Genomic DNA, 18,445 nt, shown 5'->3' on the forward strand with positions numbered 1-18,445 from the left:
AAACGTTAACAGATGCCAACAGACAGACATCTACACAGACAGACAGACAAACTTTGATCATAAAATTTCATTTGAGCCTTTGGCTCCTGTGATCTAGAAAACAACAACAGTGTAAAATTTATTACCGTTTATTATTTGTAAAATGTCGTTTGGTTGCCATTAAAGTACACGCAATTGAAAGTTTCTAACATCTTAAAGGTTTAGAGCAATAATCTTTAACTTTATTGCTATGAAATATACATGTAAAACAAATGAAGATTATAGCTACAATACTATGTAGTTTTCTGTCAAAAATATGTGTCTACATGTAGCATTTAATATTTATGCCTGAAAATTTACAGAGAAAGCAGATCATTTAGCATCAATATAACAAATACAATTTTTGATTGCTACAAAACAAAGCAATTAATTTTGATACCTCTTTTAAACTGGTATTAATAAGAAATGGGTATTTGACATACATAGTTATGCTATATGCAAGACTCTAACAAAAAAAAAAGCACTTCCTTTGATAAATTTATAAGGACTTGTCTGAACATCTTTCGACTTTTCCAGTGCAATGAAAAACATCAAGCATTATGTGTATACAGCAGACAAAGTGTATGGAGATGAGCAATTTTAACCCATTCTCTCTACATTTAATTTCTTGTACTTTGTCTGTTTGAATCCCTGACATCATGAACACAATACAAACACTTCAGGATTTAGTGTTGTTGTTTCCTTGTGTCAATTAAAATATATGTAAATGTATGTACACCATATTTTATGCAAGTCAGATCTATCAGCTAATACACTGTACATGTAAAATAGCCCCTTCCATACAACACCATATTCATTATTATCCATTAAATACATGTACAGTAAAACATGCTTATAGGAAACCCGCTTATAATGAATTGATGCTTACAGCGAAGTGATTTTCATTTTGATTTTTTTATTTTCATAATGGATATAATGAATTACGTTTATAACAAAGCAGAATCATCCATCCTGGCACTTCATTATAAGCCTGATTTACTGTCCATGAATTTACATGTACATAATGATCCTTGCAGTGCAAAAGCTGCAACAAAGTGTTATACACAATAGAGTTTCAACATTTCATACCTGTAGAGATCTGACAAACTTTCTAGTTATCTAAAAGGTTCAAGATATCAAAGTTGAATCTCAAGTATACAACATATTTGGAAAAGTGAACTCCTTGATCATATCCCTGTTATTTGACATATCAGTATAAAACAAACCAAAATTAAACTTTATTGAAAACCTTAAATACTGAAAAATAAATAAATTGGAAATAAAAAAATCTATCCATTCATTCATGTAAATTAAGAAAGATTAATCTCTCCTCTGTTGGTGTTCCATTGATTGTATTGATCTTCCATTGATTGTACATGTATTGGTACCGTTACAGCGATATCTTACTTATATTACCGTTTGAATTAACCCATATGTAGCAATTTAACTCCCCACCTAAGAGTTACATATCAATCATAATTTATATCAGGCCATCATTAAAATTTTTTTGTTTGATGTACTCCAACCCATTTTTTTTAAGGTAGTAGGTACATTTTTCAAATCATCTAACACAATGATAAATATTATGAAAATCACAAATTTACATTTACCGGTATTCCTCTACGATTGATACCTAAACTTCATTGTCGTAGTTTAGATAATTTTCCTAGGACAATTTGACGCTGCAATCAGAGCACATCAAACAAAACATTTTTTACTGTTGGCCCCATTTAGAAATTTAACCACAGTATTTATATCGAGTACATCACATGTTTCCAAAAGAAGCAAGATACACTGCAAATAATAATACGGAGCATTCTGAAGTTATTAAATGTATTAAAAAGCTGAATACTTTACCAGATACAGGTTTTTATGTTACATCTAAATCCAGAAGTGAATTCCATTTGATATGCATAATAATTTCGATTCTCTGTCAAACCCTGTTTTCCCCTGATTAGTCATTTATAATTAAAGCCCATTCAAAATCCTTCCTTCTCATTTCTTTTCTCACCGAGTATTGAGTATTTTAACTTTTTAGTTTCAAATGTGAACTATATTTGTATAAGTCATTTTGAAAAACTCAATCTGACAATCCTTAACAACATAAAACTTTTTGTAACAGAAAAAAATCCTAAATTCTTACTAAACATGCTTTAAAAAAAAAATATCATAAAATAACAGTACCAGACAAAATGTCTAAAGGGAACAAATAATTTATAAAACTGTCATCAACAATACTTTCTATCACAATACAATTTTAACTTTTAACGTCCATCCGAGGAAGTCCTCTGAGCTCTGTTAGGAAACGTTGAGTGATTGTTTGACAGTGTTCACGATGTTAAAAACCTGAGGGAAAGAGTGGTCTTCTAAAGTTTTTGCATATGGAGTAGGTACATCTGCACCGGTAACCCTCATAACTGGAGCATCCAGATAATTAAAGGCTGGACCTGGAATTTTATGACAAAATTAATTCAATAAAGAAAATTACAGACATTTTCAATTTCTTCATTGAGGGATTTCACAAAATCATTCCAAAATGAAGCAATGAATAATTTTATTGACTGTGTACTCTTATTTAAAATGAGTATACTGAATTTGATACCATTATGTCTAAAACAATGTCATAAGAACCTTCAGAAATTTGGATACCCACGTTGTTAAATTTCCCAAATTAAGCGTAATATCAGTGGCAATAGGTTGTTGTTTAAGTGAGGCCTATCAAAGGAAATCTTGATGTCCACTTACTTTCTATAATTCTAGCACAGACTTCAGCCCCTATCCCACACTGCGGCCATCCCCCCTCCACAGTCACTAGGTGATTGGTTTTGATGACTGACTGGATGATCGGGGCATCATCCATTGGCCTCAGAGTTCTTAGGTTAATGACCTTCAATTAGATGCAATAGATTTCTTTACATTTGCATTTATGTAAACAATTCATCTCATATAGGCTGCAAATTGTAGAAACTAAAAATTATTTATCAATTTAGAAAAAATATGATTCATCTTAAAACACCTCAAAGGAATTTTTCTAAGACTGACATTTGTCCACAATTTTCAAATCATCACAGTTGTCAACAAATTTCAATTCAAGATTGACAATATAATTAAACTAAGCCTAAGACATTTACTTTATTTCACCACACAGAAGCTGTTCTGCTATTTATTACCGGCCGCCAGGAGGCGGTCGGTTATTTGATATGAAAGTTTTAAGTAGCCGTGCGTTTATGCGGAGCTAACTGAAAACAAATAAAAGTATTTAACATTCATATAGAATATTAATCAGGAGTGTCTAAATGTTTAACAAAAACGCACAATAATTATAAAATAAAAAAAATTAATAAATAATGGGGTAAATATTTTATCTGATGGAATCCTGATTGACGAATTTTGAAGAGCGGAGAATCCTATCAGCACACGTTTGGCATTATCTAAAGCAAAGACCGAGATATATATAATCAACATTACTTTCTCAGTTTAACAGGATTTATTATATTTGTTTTAAAATGAAAAATAAACATTTCATTAGAAATTTTAAAAAAAACTTTTGACTTCTTAAAAGAAAAAATACAGATTGTTACGAAATTTTTGCTCCAGCAAACGAGGATAAAGCGCGTTTTACAATGTGCCAAGCATATTCCCGCCACATCTCAACACCACAACAAAGAAACTGAGAGAAGAAATGCAGTGGTGGATCTAAAGGGGGTTGTTTGGGTTTCAACACTCTCCTTTGGATTTGCGAGAGAGAGAGAGAGAGAGAGAGAGAGAGAGAGAGGTCCCAAATATTTGCTTTGTTTTACTATTAAAGTAAAATATTTCGTGAAACGCAAATTATGTATGAGAAAGATTCGGTTGTTGAAAAATGAAATCCGCACCTGCATTGTCCCGTATGTAATGTTTTATGTCACCGGCTTATATTAACAGATAAATGTCAGATATATTAACAACAGATTACGCATTTCAGTTTCTTGCCTCAGAGAGACAATTGGTTTGCGGCCGATTTTTTGACGCTTGCGTCAATATGTTTCTTGTTTATTTATTTTATTTATAAATACTGTTATATTAAGCAATTTTTAAAGGCAATAGGCTAACAAAGATAAAAGAAAAATGGGGTAAAGATATCAAAGTATAGAAATAAACAGTGACAAACAATGATTAATCTTACTTCAGCTTCTATTCCGATTCCTGCTAGTTCATTGGCTGCCTCTAAACAATGTCCTACGTATCTAGAGTGTGACACTAGGGTTATGTGTTTTCCTGTCAAAACACAAGACTTAATAAAATACTGAATTTGAAAAAAAAGCCTAAACTTCAATCGAAAAGTATTATTCAAACACCAATGTGATAACATGTATGACACAATTTCATTTTCTGAATTCCTTTCATTATATATGACATATTTTATTGTTACATTGTAGACATTTCCATATCAACCTCTTTAAGATACTGTAGATCATTCAAACTTTGCGACCCCTTATTTTTGCAAGATTGTTGTTTGGTATTTATAAACGAAACAAAAATTGCTCGAATTTTGGTTATGGTTCTATATAATCTTTAATTGTAGAATTACATGTATATGCGAGAATGAAATTTTCCCAGGCAGACAGTATCCCATCACTATGCAAAATTAAAGTTCTCATGAATAAAAAGTGATTTACAGTATATTAGAAGATATTTAAATCTTCAAATTCTCTGTAAAACCTACCTTCTCTTTCTATTTTACTTTTTCCTATGGGGATGAGAAAATCGGGTGAAAGAGCTTCATCTGAGATTTCAAAAGAGGAACCATACATGATCTCGTTCTCCAAACATACCACTACAATACAAATAACATTTCATAAAACATCAAACATTCTTACAAAAACTTACATTATGTAGTAATCAATTCAATTCCAAAACAATACAAAACATTTCATTTGTAGTTTGATTTCTTCAAAATTAAAGACATTTAACAGGCCTCGGGAGAAAATATGAATACAGTACAATATATCTTAGAATATCTTTTGAGAGGAGCTCTACCTACCACCTAACAGATCATTAACAAATCTGCTGGACTGACAAAGAAGCATATTGCTTAGAAAAACCAAATCTTGTACAAACACCATGGAAGTTTGCATCTGTATCTTTCTTTTATTCCGCAGATGGCAGATATACAATTTTGTTAAAAAATTATGCATCATATCATTAACAACTCATACCTTTAGATACAATATATGCTTAAAATAATTTTCAGTACTTAGGCATTAAAAAAATTCTTAGATCTTCTTGTAAGAAAAATTTTTAAAAATCATATTCCAAGAAAAGAGAAAAATCAATTAGCTGGGGGGAAAGTCCTTTCCTCCTTCTCATATAAAGTTCATGTAAAATGCTATAGAAAGAGATATTGTGGGAGAAAAGCACATACACACACTAAAATACAAAGGTACGTGCAGAACTTACCCGGATTGGGGTCACGGATGGCTGACTTGAGCAATCCTCGACAATCTTCCGGACTGAAAGGGGAGACAACTTTCAGTCCCGGGCAGTGACTGTACCATGAGGCGAAACACTGGGAATGCTGTGCTGCTACTCCAGCTGCTGCTCCGTTAGGACCGCGAAACGTGATCGGAACAGGGACCTACCATATAAAAAAAGCAGTCTGATTTAATACTGATGAAATATTAATGGGTGACTATTCCTATTGGGCCTATTGCAAACTTTTCTATTAAAGACTACTAGGTGTAGCATATGATGCACCAGAATGACAGACCACCTAAACATAGACTACATGTCAGCAAGTCTTGTTTGTACAATACATTAAATCTTGAACTTTCTTACTTGTCTTACATTTAAAATGGTTAGACAGGAAATCAACATACTCCCCACTAACTACATTGTGGTACAGGACTTATGTTAATTTCAAAGAATTTATTAATCTTTTTTCAGCTAGGGTATGCAACGTGTTACTAGGCTATATGTGTGAATTTCATATCTGTGTTACATTTACAACTTAATACAGACTTAGCTCAAACTAAGGAAATTTCAAATACTGTATGTGACCAATCTTACGATCAGATGAAACTGAAGACTATATTCCACAACTAGCTGGATTTAAAAATATCTTGACTGTTATTTGCCGATGTTACACAAAATGGTGAAAAAAGTTTCTGGATATTTTCTTTAATATAATTAAATAGATATAATTATCAATAAATCAGCTCTTTTTTTGTTTCTCCAAGCCTTAAAAGTATCAATAAATTAGCTTTTTTGTTTCCGCAAGTCTTAAAAGTTGTATGAATAAACTACATGAACCTGGTTGTAAAATGAATCTAACGGAAAAGACAGTGTGACCTCTGTACAATCGTTTATTGTTATTTTTAAGTCATCCATGTTTACAAAAGCTGTTTGGAACAGTCTTATGACTCATTATTCAATATGCTAATAATATCTGTGGGTGATTTAAATCTATTTATATCTACAACCCGGAAGTAGATTACAAATCTCCTAAAGTCTCATTCAAACTCTCTTTCTACCAATCCCAGTCTGCTGCTCTATAAAATGGTTACTCCTAGGTCTTTCACAGGTATTGTGAGTGTATAGTTAATTTTTAATTTCTGGTAGTTATTTTCAGGATGATCTTTCCTGTATTATATATTAGTGTGCTTTAATGCATCTTCAACATGTTTAATGTACATTTATCATGTATAATGAAAACAACTCCTTTCAAATAGATCTCAGGAATTTATTTCATATTATATAACAACTTCAAGCTTGTTTTGATGAAGATGTTGATTTTTGTTTTCTAATGTGTTTTAGTCTGCTTTTGGTCATTTGAAATCTGACACAACACAATGCATCCAGCTTCTGCTATCACCAAGGTTAGGGAATTCAGTGTATACGGAGTTGAGAGTGTAAGCCATATATCTCTGGATCAATCTGGCAAACTCTGGATCAGTGACAACAATGAGAACCTAATCCAAACGGATCAACAGGGGAACCAGCTACAGGGGGACCAACTACAGAGGAGGATAAAGACAAATGGTGAGGATGAAGGCTACCATGCGGTCAAACAGGATGGGGAGCTGGTCTTCACTGACCGCTACAAGAGAGTGGTCAACAGGATAACTGTGAATAATTATATCGTAAAATTCATTAAAACTGGGGACTGGGAACCAATCAGTGTATACTCCTCCCACATCAATGGGGACATTCTGGTGGGGATGGTGAAAGGTAAAAAGGCTAAAATCACAAGGTACAACAAGACAGGCGATAAAATACTGGACATACAGAAGAAGAACCTGATACAGAGACTGTATGGTGAACCCCATTACATCACAGAAAATCAGAATGGTGACATCTGTGTATCTGATAATGACAAAGAGGCAGTAGTGGTGGTGAATAAATCAGGACATTACAGATTCTCCTACAGAGGTCAGCAAGAAAAGTTTCTTCCACAAGGGATCTGCACTGATGCCCTCGGTCACATCCTGGTGTGTGATTTTTACGATAGCTCTATTCACTTGCTTGATCAGGATGGGCAGTTTTTATTTCTGTTACTCAAAGAGCAGCCAGGGGTCAGTTCCCCTCAGTGTGTGTGTGTTGATAAAGATGATAATCTTTATGTAGGAAAAAATATGCACACAACGGTCACAGTTTACAAATACTTGTAGTGATTTTGTCTCCCTTAAACACGTTGTGGAACATGTGGATGAATTCTGTTTCTTATGACTAGTTTATAATTTGCTACTTATGTAAACCTCTCACTTATAATAAAGCTAGTTGAGCACGCTGCACTATATATTTAATAAATTCATTTTATCAACCTTGTTTACAGCTTTTATATGAATATTGTAAAATATCATCAGAGAAATAAAATTGTATAATTTCAAAGCAAGGCCAATTTTACAGCAATAAAGTTAAATATAGCATTTTAGACAGGTAATGGGGTATGTAAGACAGATTTGTTGAACAGGTGAAGTCTACTACACATGATGAGATGTACACTCACAATTATCAAAACACTTAAGCCATGCATACACCAATTATGAACACTAAATGGTCCAGTAGTTTCAGTGAAAAAGCAGAAAATTTAATTGTGTTTTATAACCATTGGCAATATGCAACAGACAAAAGAATGGCGTCTTGTGGATTCAGATTACAACCATCATAAAATCATAGGAGTATGTGAAAATATGGGAGAAACAAGTTGGATTTTAAAATTTATTCTTTTTTAAAAATCGCCTATAAATACCCCTCCAAAAAAAGCTAGGATCAATTTAGGCATAAAATGGTCCAATCTAGAGCGTAACCAATTTATTCACCTGTCATCTTATCTCCAATTTCAAGTGTAAATATCAAGAAGAAACTTCACACTTTTGACACCCATAGAGAAAGTTACTTCTGAGAGTTGATGTAGTGAAGAATAAACTTAATGAAACTGTAATGTTTCTGACTGATATATTTGAGTATAAATATAAATATTTATACATGCAAATGAGCACAACCCTCAATTTAAAATGAAAGTTGTGTAATAAACTTTAATAACTGCTCTATCAATATATACACTTAAATTTTTCTATCAGAGATTACGCTGTATTCCAAATAATGAAAAGAAGCCTGAAATAATTGCCGTTTTGGAAGAAAATTTCATAAAATTAGAATATTGACAAATTCATGACATCTTGCTACAAATACACTAGGAAGAAATTTAAAGGTTTTTATTTTTTTTTTCAGAATTCGATGGGCTAATTAATACCCTTGGTGAACCTTGCTCTTCCTAGCTTGAATTTTCTTGAAAATTTTGACAAATTGCTCCACAAACATCCGGTGTACATTGGAAAAAATGTTTTAACTTAATCAAACACCCCCCAGAAAAAAAAATTGTAAGTTTACACCTTAAGGACTTATCTCATATTCATGCCCACATTTGTATGATATTCAGTAACTGCATTTAAGCAAAGTACTTTTAAGTGAAATATCCAAGAAAATATGAACATGAAATTCAGAAGAATAATTTAATATATATATACTGTAAAAGCAGAAATATTCGTTGGGGATTAAATTTCGTTAATTTCGTTGTTAACGATTATAAACGAAATAAACTCACACAAAATTTTATATGACTATATACTGAATAGGGTTACTTTCGAAACAACGAAATTAAATCCTCACGAAACCTTTTTAGATGACAAATCAACGAAATTTCATCCCCACGAAAATTTGTGCTTCTACAGTATTAAAATCACATTGTACCAACTGTTACTTAATCAATATATACAGGGTTGTCCCTAAGACTTGAGAGCCGCAGCATTTCCTCCTCCCCCCTCCCCCCCCCCCATAATGGCATTATCCCCTGGTTACTCAGGCATTCCCCCTCAACCCTCTGGTTAAGGAAGGAACCCAAGACCCCCTTCTTCTTTTTTAATTGTCCCCTACTATTTCAATTCTTAGGAACAACCCCAATATATATGCATAAAATATTATTTAAATGACACATCCCAACTATAAGTTCACACTTACAGTTCCTGCTGACATGTAGAAGGTCTTGGCAGCTGAGTTGATAACCTTCAATAAAAACAAATTACAATAAATTTAATGATAATGAATTAATAATTTGATGGTCCAATACCTGTTGTAGGTTTGCACCTGTTATCACAGTTAATCATTATCTACTGTATATATATATTTTTGGATGAAACATTGAATAGAAACTTGGTTCGCTAGTTTGACTTCTATGATCTTTAAATCATACCTAAATCTCTTTTATAGGCTTTACTCTTTGTTTAAGTAAGCTTGTTAAATCAAAAATATATCTGTATCACACCAACAATACACAAACATGTAGTATTATTTGTGGGGTGACATGGGTCCCCATATTTCTTCCTTTTAAAAAGGTTTATTACATGTACATAAGGTCCAGGGTTCGACACTAACGGTGGACCGGCGGCCTGAGTCCACCAAAAAATTGAAAGGTCCACCAAATGTTCTGGACTAGGTGGACCATCGGTCCACTTAAAATTAAAACACCGAATTGAAAAATACACAGTAAAATTCCGGGTTTTTTTTCTATAAATCTGTTATCGACATCCGTAAATCAAATGATTAATTCATCCATACTTGTATTTTACAATAAATAAATATGGTAAAATTTGTTTTAGGTAAATATTTAGCTGAATATATATTTTACAAGTAATATTGATGACTACAATAACAATAACATTGAAACGCAAGAACATTCAACATGGACCTTGAAAAGAAGCATGTGAAATTCGTGCCAAATTAATCAGTCTCTCCTTCCTTTATTTAATGCACAGAAAGGTGTGAAAATGTACACTGGGTTACAGGAAATCACTTCACGCTTGAATGCAAACTGATGGTCAGGTTTGGAGATAATTAGAATTGATTGACAGCTGCATTTATGCATTGTTAATTTTTTTAGATCTTCAAACAGGCATGATTTATTTTTTATGAAACGTTACCTGCAGTTTCTTTTTTTTTCTGCTATACATTAAATCACATTTGAATAAATAATAATTTTAAAAATAATAAATAAATACATATACTTTTGTTGTTTTGCATTGTAGTAAAAATTGTTCTAGCCACAGATACATGAAAAATTCACTTGTTTATATATACAACTTAATTACAGGGATTTTAAATTTTATCTACTGTTGGAAGCAAAATAAATGCTGGTTTTTACCACTGTAAATAAATGATATTAAAATAAATTGTTTGAAGATATAGATTGTTTCTTTTTTAAAATACTGAAAACATATTAGAGAATATTGCAGAAAAACTCCTGACTAATTGATTTGTTTCAGTTATACTTTATTAGTATGACTGGACTTGGTACACAAGTTAGTTTCAAGCCTTGTGTAATGAATTCATTCATTAATTCAAACGTTTATGAAGGTCCACCAGAATTTGAGAAGGTCCACCAATAATTTTTGACAAATGGACCTGCGGTCCACCAAGGTAAAAAATTTAGTGTCGAACCCTGAGGTCTTCTTCTTTTTTTTTTTTTTTTTTTTTACATCAAACCCTTCTTTTATTCTGGAACTGTGGGATGGATAGGAACTTTTAAAATCAACAATATGCAAAAGTAGGCATATATCTTCTATACTTGCCTGGTCTATAGCTTGCATTGAAAAGTTGAAGGTCATGAATTCACAAATAGGTTTTAGTCCTGCCTGCAAAAAATGTAAATCACTTGGCTTTAAAAAATGTTATTTACTCTCATTCATGTGAATATTCCAGCTACTAGATTTCAAAAGCATACCAACATAATATTTATCAATTTTATACACTCCAATTAAAATTTTCAAACAAATAATGTAGATCAACATAGCCTGCATAACTAATGAACAATCTGACCAAACCAGTCTATAAAACATTATTTCTGTTACATACCATAGCTGCACCAACAGCTAGGCCCGCAAACCCCATCTATTTGGAAAGAAAAATGTTCATAAATGGTATTAATTCTCCTTCTTTAAGGGGGGGGGGGGGGGGGAGAGAGAGAGAGAAATATTCAAACTTTTCTCTACAAAAATGCATGTCTTGATTTAACCATATCTTAATTTCATTTACACAAGATTATAAAAATAACATATTGACAAGAATAAAAAATCTGAAAAGATAATTCCAATTTTACAAATTTAATTCAAATCAATTCCAACATATTTTAAAAACTGCAAATCATCTAGAGAGAAACAATTTCAAAGGTTCAAAACTGATGTAAATATCAAACTTTGAAACACTTACCTCTGTAATTGGGGTGTCTATAATTCTTTTGTCTCCATATTTAGCATGAAGTCCTCTTGACACCTGAAAAAAAAATCATTAGTATTTTAAGAAATGCTCAATTCTCCAAATTCATGGAGAAATTCCTTGAGAAACAATGATGAAATAACTTTATCATAAACAGTAAGTTGAATCATAAGAAATTAGCAAAAATTCCCTGCACTTATTTTTCAAAAGTTTTACTTTTCATCTAAAATATGTGTTTAATATTACTAAAATTGATGGCCTGGCCTTAAGTCAAACCAGTTCATTTTTCTTAGAATTTAATATTTTGAGATCATATACAATATTTTTGAAAACCTCCAGTAAAAAAATATTTTTTAAAAAATCCGGCGAGAGAGAAAAAAACAGTTATTTTGGAGTTTAAACACTGTCAAGAATTTATTTAAAAAAATCAGTGTTTAGGAAATCACCTTATAGGCCCCATCATACAGAGCCACTTCCTCCCCCATTAAAAACACTTTGTCATCTCTTGCTATCTCCTCATCCATGGCGGAATTTAGGGCATCTCGCACCGTCATCTAATATTATTGAATGAACAGCAAACATGTTTAATACAGTTAGAATCTGAGAACAGAGAAAATATAGACAGGGATCAAAATATTCCACACCTTTAAAATAGTTCAATTAGATAAGGAACAAACTTAGACCTACTCTACAGAGTATACATTTGTAATACTCGGCAGAATTTTTTTTTGGATATGATCATGTAGAGGGCCTGAGGCTCAGTCATACTGCTAAAAAAAGATGGGCAGCCAGACTTTGGATGGATATTTCCATATAATTTAATTTTGTTTGTATTCTAGCCTCTGATTGGTTAATATCCAAAAAGGAACACAAATTATTTCTGTATAACCTGGTTTGGTATGGGACCCCCCCCCCCCCCTGACAACCAGCTGAATCATCTGTATCCATACAATCCTCTTATTTCCAGTCCTCGGGATTCATGGAAAATTCCAGATTTAATAAATGTACCTTTAACTTCAAACAATAATTTGATCTTACCACATGTAAACAAACAACAAGGCTGATAGGCCTATGTATCAGTTTTTACCTCCCCTCGCTTCCTATCACTTCCGTAACTATGGTTGTATTATTGAGCGGCAAATTTGAACGAATAAAATGCAACGAAATTTCACACCCATAGTTATTTAATGATTTTTAAAATTAAATTATAAGGAAGGACTCTAATTCTTGGCCAAATTATTCGAGTATAACCTGGTTTGGGTCAGTTTACGCTGTTTTATAATCTGCTTCACGGATTTTAAAGCGTAAACTGACCCAAACCAGGTTATACTCGAATATTTTGGCCAAGAATTAGAGTCATTCCTAAAATAAATTAACAGTAAAACACTCTTCTTGGAAAAAGTGGTCGTTTCCCCACCCCATCCCCGTCCTCATACTAAGGACAGACCAACTCTACCATTAGCATGAACTGGATAGACCAACTCTACCATTAGCATGAACTGGATGTTTATAAACATTTTTTTCACACTGCAATAATTGTACGAAATGGCAGCTAACACTAGAACTTCACCTCTGGCTTTCAAACTTAAAGTATTATCTTCTGAGGGAGATTAAAATTAATGAATTGTCTAGGTTCCTGATAGGACCAGGATTAATATTTCACAGTTCAATAATGTGTGCAAGGTGCAAAACAAAAAACAAAAAAAAAAGAGGAAACAATCAAACTCTATATTGAATTTTCATACTAAAACATACACTTAAATAAGATGACTATCTTTAATCATGAATTTGTAAAATCCGTTTACCTGGGTCGCTGCCCTTGAGACAGTGGTAGAGAAGTTTCTCTGCACAATTCCCCATGACGATTTCTATTAAAAAAGCATTAACTGAATCAAGAACAATATTCTTAACAGATTCAGAAGTTTGCACTTTCTCATAACTAGCAATAAATAAGTGGATGCATTTCAGTGTTTTTGTATTATTGCTTAGAAGACTTACACCGAGCAATCGTGCCATTGCTTTCGACGCCATGTTGTTTTCTGCAGTCACCTTCACAGGCAGTGATGCACTTGTTCACACAACGTTTAGGATGGTAATTTTAATAGGCCTAATTAAGTCCATTGATAAATTCAGAATATGATCAGGCTAATTTTTTATTTATAATGTACAGATAAAATGTATCTCACATTGTTTCCTTATAATATCGGAATGTTTTCGCAGATTCGTCTGCCTTTTAAGGGTCCATCTCAAAACATAAAAAAAACCATAAATAGTTGTGAAAGCTATACACTATTCTTATAAGGATATTTAAAAAAAAAACAAAAACAAAAAAAAAAAAAAAACAAAAAAAAAAAACACGCAAAATGAGCTCTTTAATAATATTTTTGCTCTAGGACAAACTAAGCACAATTTCTGGGCTTACTCCTATATATATGGAGAGGAAAATGAAAAATACATTCAAGCAGGCCCGTAGAATGGGGGGGGGGGGGGGGGGGCTCCCCCTTAAGACCCTTTTCTGTGGAGTATAAAATAATGCTATAGTAAATTTTCCATTATACGCTGGTGCCCCCCCCCCCTCATTTTTCTTGCAGTATGGTCGCTCCTCATGGAAGTTTGTAGATGGCGAAATGATAAACTTGAACTACAAGTCTACCCCTCTATACTACAAAAATCAACTGTTGATTTTATAAGCCTAGTATAGAGGGGTAGACCTATGTGGATTTATCATTTCGTCATCTACAAACTTGCATGGGGAGCGCCTATGACAAAAGTCCAGGTTTTGGACTGTCTTGGGGGGTTGGGGGTGTTACGGCCTGACCAGGTGGTTATAAGATTCATAAACTAACAACTTTGATGCTAAACGTACATGTATATGATTTTTTTTAAAACGGTATTATGTATATATTGCGGAAGCAAGCCTCTGTATGCTCTGGGTGAAAAATAAAAATTATTTAAAAAAACGATAATTATATGAGATAGGCCTGTACCCCCCACCCCCCACCCTTCCTCGTCTGCATGGATTACCCATGACAACTTATCAACTTATTCAATATATTCTCTGTAAAGAGAAGTTAATAGGCATAGCCATACCTGTCCATCCAGTCTCTAAAGAGAATAACTTATCCCGCAGTTTAACTGATTTCCAGAAAAACACATAAAGTGATTTGCCGCTTCCATTTATCAGTTTTTAATTTATATATTTTCGTCAAAATATCAGGGCTTAAAATATTATAAACTGCATAATAGAAATAGAGACATTTTTCACTATATCGTTGGGTCATTCAGTAAGAAGAATTATAGTATGTCAACATTCAAAGGCTTTGATTTGGCCGAATTATAGACTTTGTTCTTTCTTTAGGTTGATCGAGAGTTTTCTTTTTAAAGAAGAAGAAATGCAGTCTCCTGGAATTTTACCGATAATTGTATCGATATGTAATGATATCCCTTTTCACCTGAAAAAATAAACTAAAATTTGTAAATGTGTTAAAAATTTTCCGAGGGGCATACCCCCCCCCCCCCCACACACACACACACATCTAGCCTCATCTTCCCAATTTGTCAATTTATGGATTTCTGATCCAGAAATCCTTGACTTGGTGAGATGACCTAGCCCTTACTATACGCAGACCAGTGGCGGATTCAGGGGGGTTTGGGGGGGTTCGGGAAACCCCCCCCCCCCCCGCCCGATCAATAAAAATATTTTTACAAGTGTCATTTTAACAATATATTGCATGAATTCGACTCTATCCAAGCCCATTGTTTTACACAAAGAGGTGAAATATACAGCCACCATGCGAAATCCTTTCTGCTTGAGCGCATACAATACACAGGGGTAATCAACGGTACAGAGATCATGATAGTCCGTGCAGCTACTGAAGACACAACGTCATACCCAACAACCAAAACTACACATAGTTATCACGGTTTTGTTTTGGCATGGCTGAAGTAATATTGTTTCAAGAATTTTCTTCTTTCCTTGATAACCGATTGTTACTTTATTGAAGTACGTGAATAAACTGTGATTATTATTTAGAAAAAAAATTAATTAATACATTAGGGACGTATACTGTCTAGTTGTTTACGTTGTGACCTGTACCAAAAAGCACATTGAAAGTATTCCTTTTGTAGATGGAAGTTACAATGCAATTTTAAAAAGCAAAAGATCTGCATTTTTTTTAATTACAGTTGAATGATATTGAATAAAACCCAGCAAACGGTTACAACTTTGTATAATGAATTGACAAGTGCATGTTGTGGTAAAACTGATACGTATAAATTAGAGGTCCTGTCAAAACAAGAATTGGCCACTTTTTTATTGATTGTTTTTTCAAGATTTTTTTTTCAAAACAGGTAAGTGGGTAAAAAAATAGAATTAAAGAGTGCATTTATGTTAGAAGTTATAATTACCCCCCACCCCAAGGAATAAGCAATAATTCCAACAATTTCCCAAAATAATTTATATTCATTCTTTAATATGAAATATCATTATTTGTTTATATTGCAAATTATATGAACAGTATAGTCAAGTAGTTGAAAAAAGTAATTAGGGTTTCTACACAGTATTCGAATTTTGTAAGTGTTGGAAAATTGCACATCATGCAACATGCAACAGTATGTTGGACGTGCATTTTAAAATGAAGAATTGGATATTACATATCAAATGGCGATATTTCTAATTTTATCAGATTTGAATTTAATTTTTTCTTTAGAAAAGTCTCATTTTTCAAGTTAACATGGAAGTTAAAAATTATCCCAAAATTTTAATTTTTTGTTCAATTTCTTGAAAATTTGGGTAGGTCGGTCTTGAAAAACAACAAGAAAAAAGTGGCCAAAACTAACTAATTCAATCTAGAATGCTGGAAAATGCACCATTTGGAGCCATTTTTAAAGAAAATTTCTCGAACCCCCACCTATGGGAGGGGGACACCCCCTCCCATGCCCTCCCCCTTCGGCCCTACGGGCCTCAAACAACCCCCCCCCCCACATGGACTTCTGGATCCGCCACTGCAGACGTACAGCCTCTGTGGAATTGATTGGTACCTAAAAGGTTACTTGGTACTAAAAGTCAATTCAGTGTTAGGAGGGAGGGGCATGCATTGCATCCTAACAAAGTCAGGGGTCCTGTGTCAACCCGTTGTCGTGGGACCCCTGACAAATTCCAATCGGTTTTATTTGGGCTTGCTTCTCTCATCGGAGACAGATAATGTAATTAGAAATTAAGGAATCAGTTGACACCTATACATGTAAAATGCACGTGTTACGCATTGTTCATCACCGAAAAGCTAAGTGTGATTGTTTGAAAGATAAGAAAAACAATCAAGATTTGTAATATTCCCGAAAAACCTCGCTGCAGTCAGCCCGTTCCAATGAAAGAACTACGCACGCTAACTCTCGATTCCCGCCTACATTTTACACCCATTTAATTCAATACAAATGGCAATTTGGCCGTAAAGTTTTTGTTCAATGCAAAGAACAGTTCAATGGTAATTGACTGATAATTTTAATTCCAGTGTTAAACCAGGGACCTATATACTAGTATATAGGTCCCTGGTTAAACACTGAGTTATTTACCCCTAATTCCAGCTCTTTAAATAAGGGGGGTAGACGATATTTTTCATTGAAATCGGGCTTTAAAGCATCACCACATTTTAAAATATTCTTAGTTTAAAATATATTTATTCATTACAAATGAAATGGATTGAACAGCAGGCATAATGCCTTGGATATGAATAAATGTTCCTTAAATATTTTCTTATGTTTTACTCATATAAAATTAAACATATGAATTATTAATAAAATACAATGTTTTAGTTGTAACCCCTTTTGAAATTGGTGAAAAAATAAGAATTTTTGTAGTTTTTTGTCTGTAAACATATGCCCCCCCCCCCTCCCCCCGTGAAACACAAAAAGCTTTGGTATGAATTTGTGAAATGACAGTCCATATTACCTGTAAAAAGGAATTTTTGTTTCACGGGGAGGGGGGAGAGAGAGAGAGAGAGAGAGAGAGAGAGAGAGAGAGAGAGAGATAGATGTTTAAAAAATATTTTCCGTTTGCCGTTGATTTCTATTTTTATCAAAATTATAGAATTTCTCTCTTCGTTTTCCCAAAGAAGTAATGTTTTATGAAAATTCATATAAATATCTATATACATATGAAAAATCATTCAAATGTGTTAACTTTTGAAAATTGACTTGGAGGTAGGCGGGAGAACAATACTATCGTTCGCAGTTCTTTTTCAGGGGTCCCACAGCAACCAATTAATTGAAAAAGGACCAAAAAGGACGTTGTGAGAATGGGGGCAATAATTGCCGCTGACAAACAACTATATAAGCCCTACCTTTTTGAGAAAAAAAAAATAATTCCCGGCGAATTTTTAACACATCCTCCCCAAAGCCAAATCCTGGATCTGCAACCTGAGGCATATTCGAGTATGGATGTTATGCCATAAGAAGCCTTTCTGCTACATAATGATAGAAAATGATTAAAATTTGATTTTGTTCTACAGGAACAATTTGCAAATACAACCAAATGAATGATCTACATAAAAACAAGTACACAAAAAGCAAACAAACAGACTTTTTTATATGAGAAAATACATGTAAACAAACATTGGGGAAAATAGAGAGAGAAAAAAGGGAACATGTTATAAAAGTAATAATTTAAAAAAAAAAAATTAAA

The 18,445-nt window shown here is 33.2% G+C and overlaps 2 protein-coding genes across 2 annotated transcripts; one reads left to right on the top strand and one right to left on the bottom strand.

Annotated features, from left to right (window-relative positions):
• Nucleotides 1-112: 112 nt before the first annotated feature.
• On the bottom strand, nt 113-13,851 carry LOC133195750 (pyruvate dehydrogenase E1 component subunit beta, mitochondrial-like). Its single transcript, XM_061331676.1, has 12 exons — nt 13,765-13,851; nt 13,572-13,634; nt 12,213-12,320; nt 11,761-11,823; nt 11,407-11,442; nt 11,124-11,186; nt 9,517-9,561; nt 5,458-5,635; nt 4,724-4,834; nt 4,184-4,275; nt 2,764-2,905; nt 113-2,465 (listed from the first exon to the last, which is right to left on the bottom strand). The coding sequence occupies exons 1-12, from the start codon at nt 13,795-13,797 to the stop codon at nt 2,317-2,319; spliced, it is 1,083 nt and encodes a 360-aa protein (XP_061187660.1). The 5' UTR covers nt 13,798-13,851; the 3' UTR covers nt 113-2,316.
• Nucleotides 6,529-7,783, top strand: LOC133194680 (uncharacterized). Its single transcript, XM_061330584.1, has 2 exons — nt 6,529-6,580; nt 6,814-7,783. Exon 2 carries the CDS (start codon nt 6,849-6,851, stop codon nt 7,665-7,667), a length of 819 nt encoding a protein of 272 aa, XP_061186568.1. The 5' UTR covers nt 6,529-6,580; nt 6,814-6,848; the 3' UTR covers nt 7,668-7,783.
• Nucleotides 13,852-18,445: the final 4,594 nt, after the last annotated feature.

This window comes from Saccostrea echinata, unplaced genomic scaffold, assembly GCF_033153115.1.
Source record: "Saccostrea echinata isolate AGI-Se365-2 ecotype Australia unplaced genomic scaffold, CSIRO_AGI_Sech_v1 ptg000029l, whole genome shotgun sequence".
In the NCBI taxonomy this organism is placed as follows: domain Eukaryota; kingdom Metazoa; phylum Mollusca; class Bivalvia; order Ostreida; family Ostreidae; genus Saccostrea; species Saccostrea echinata.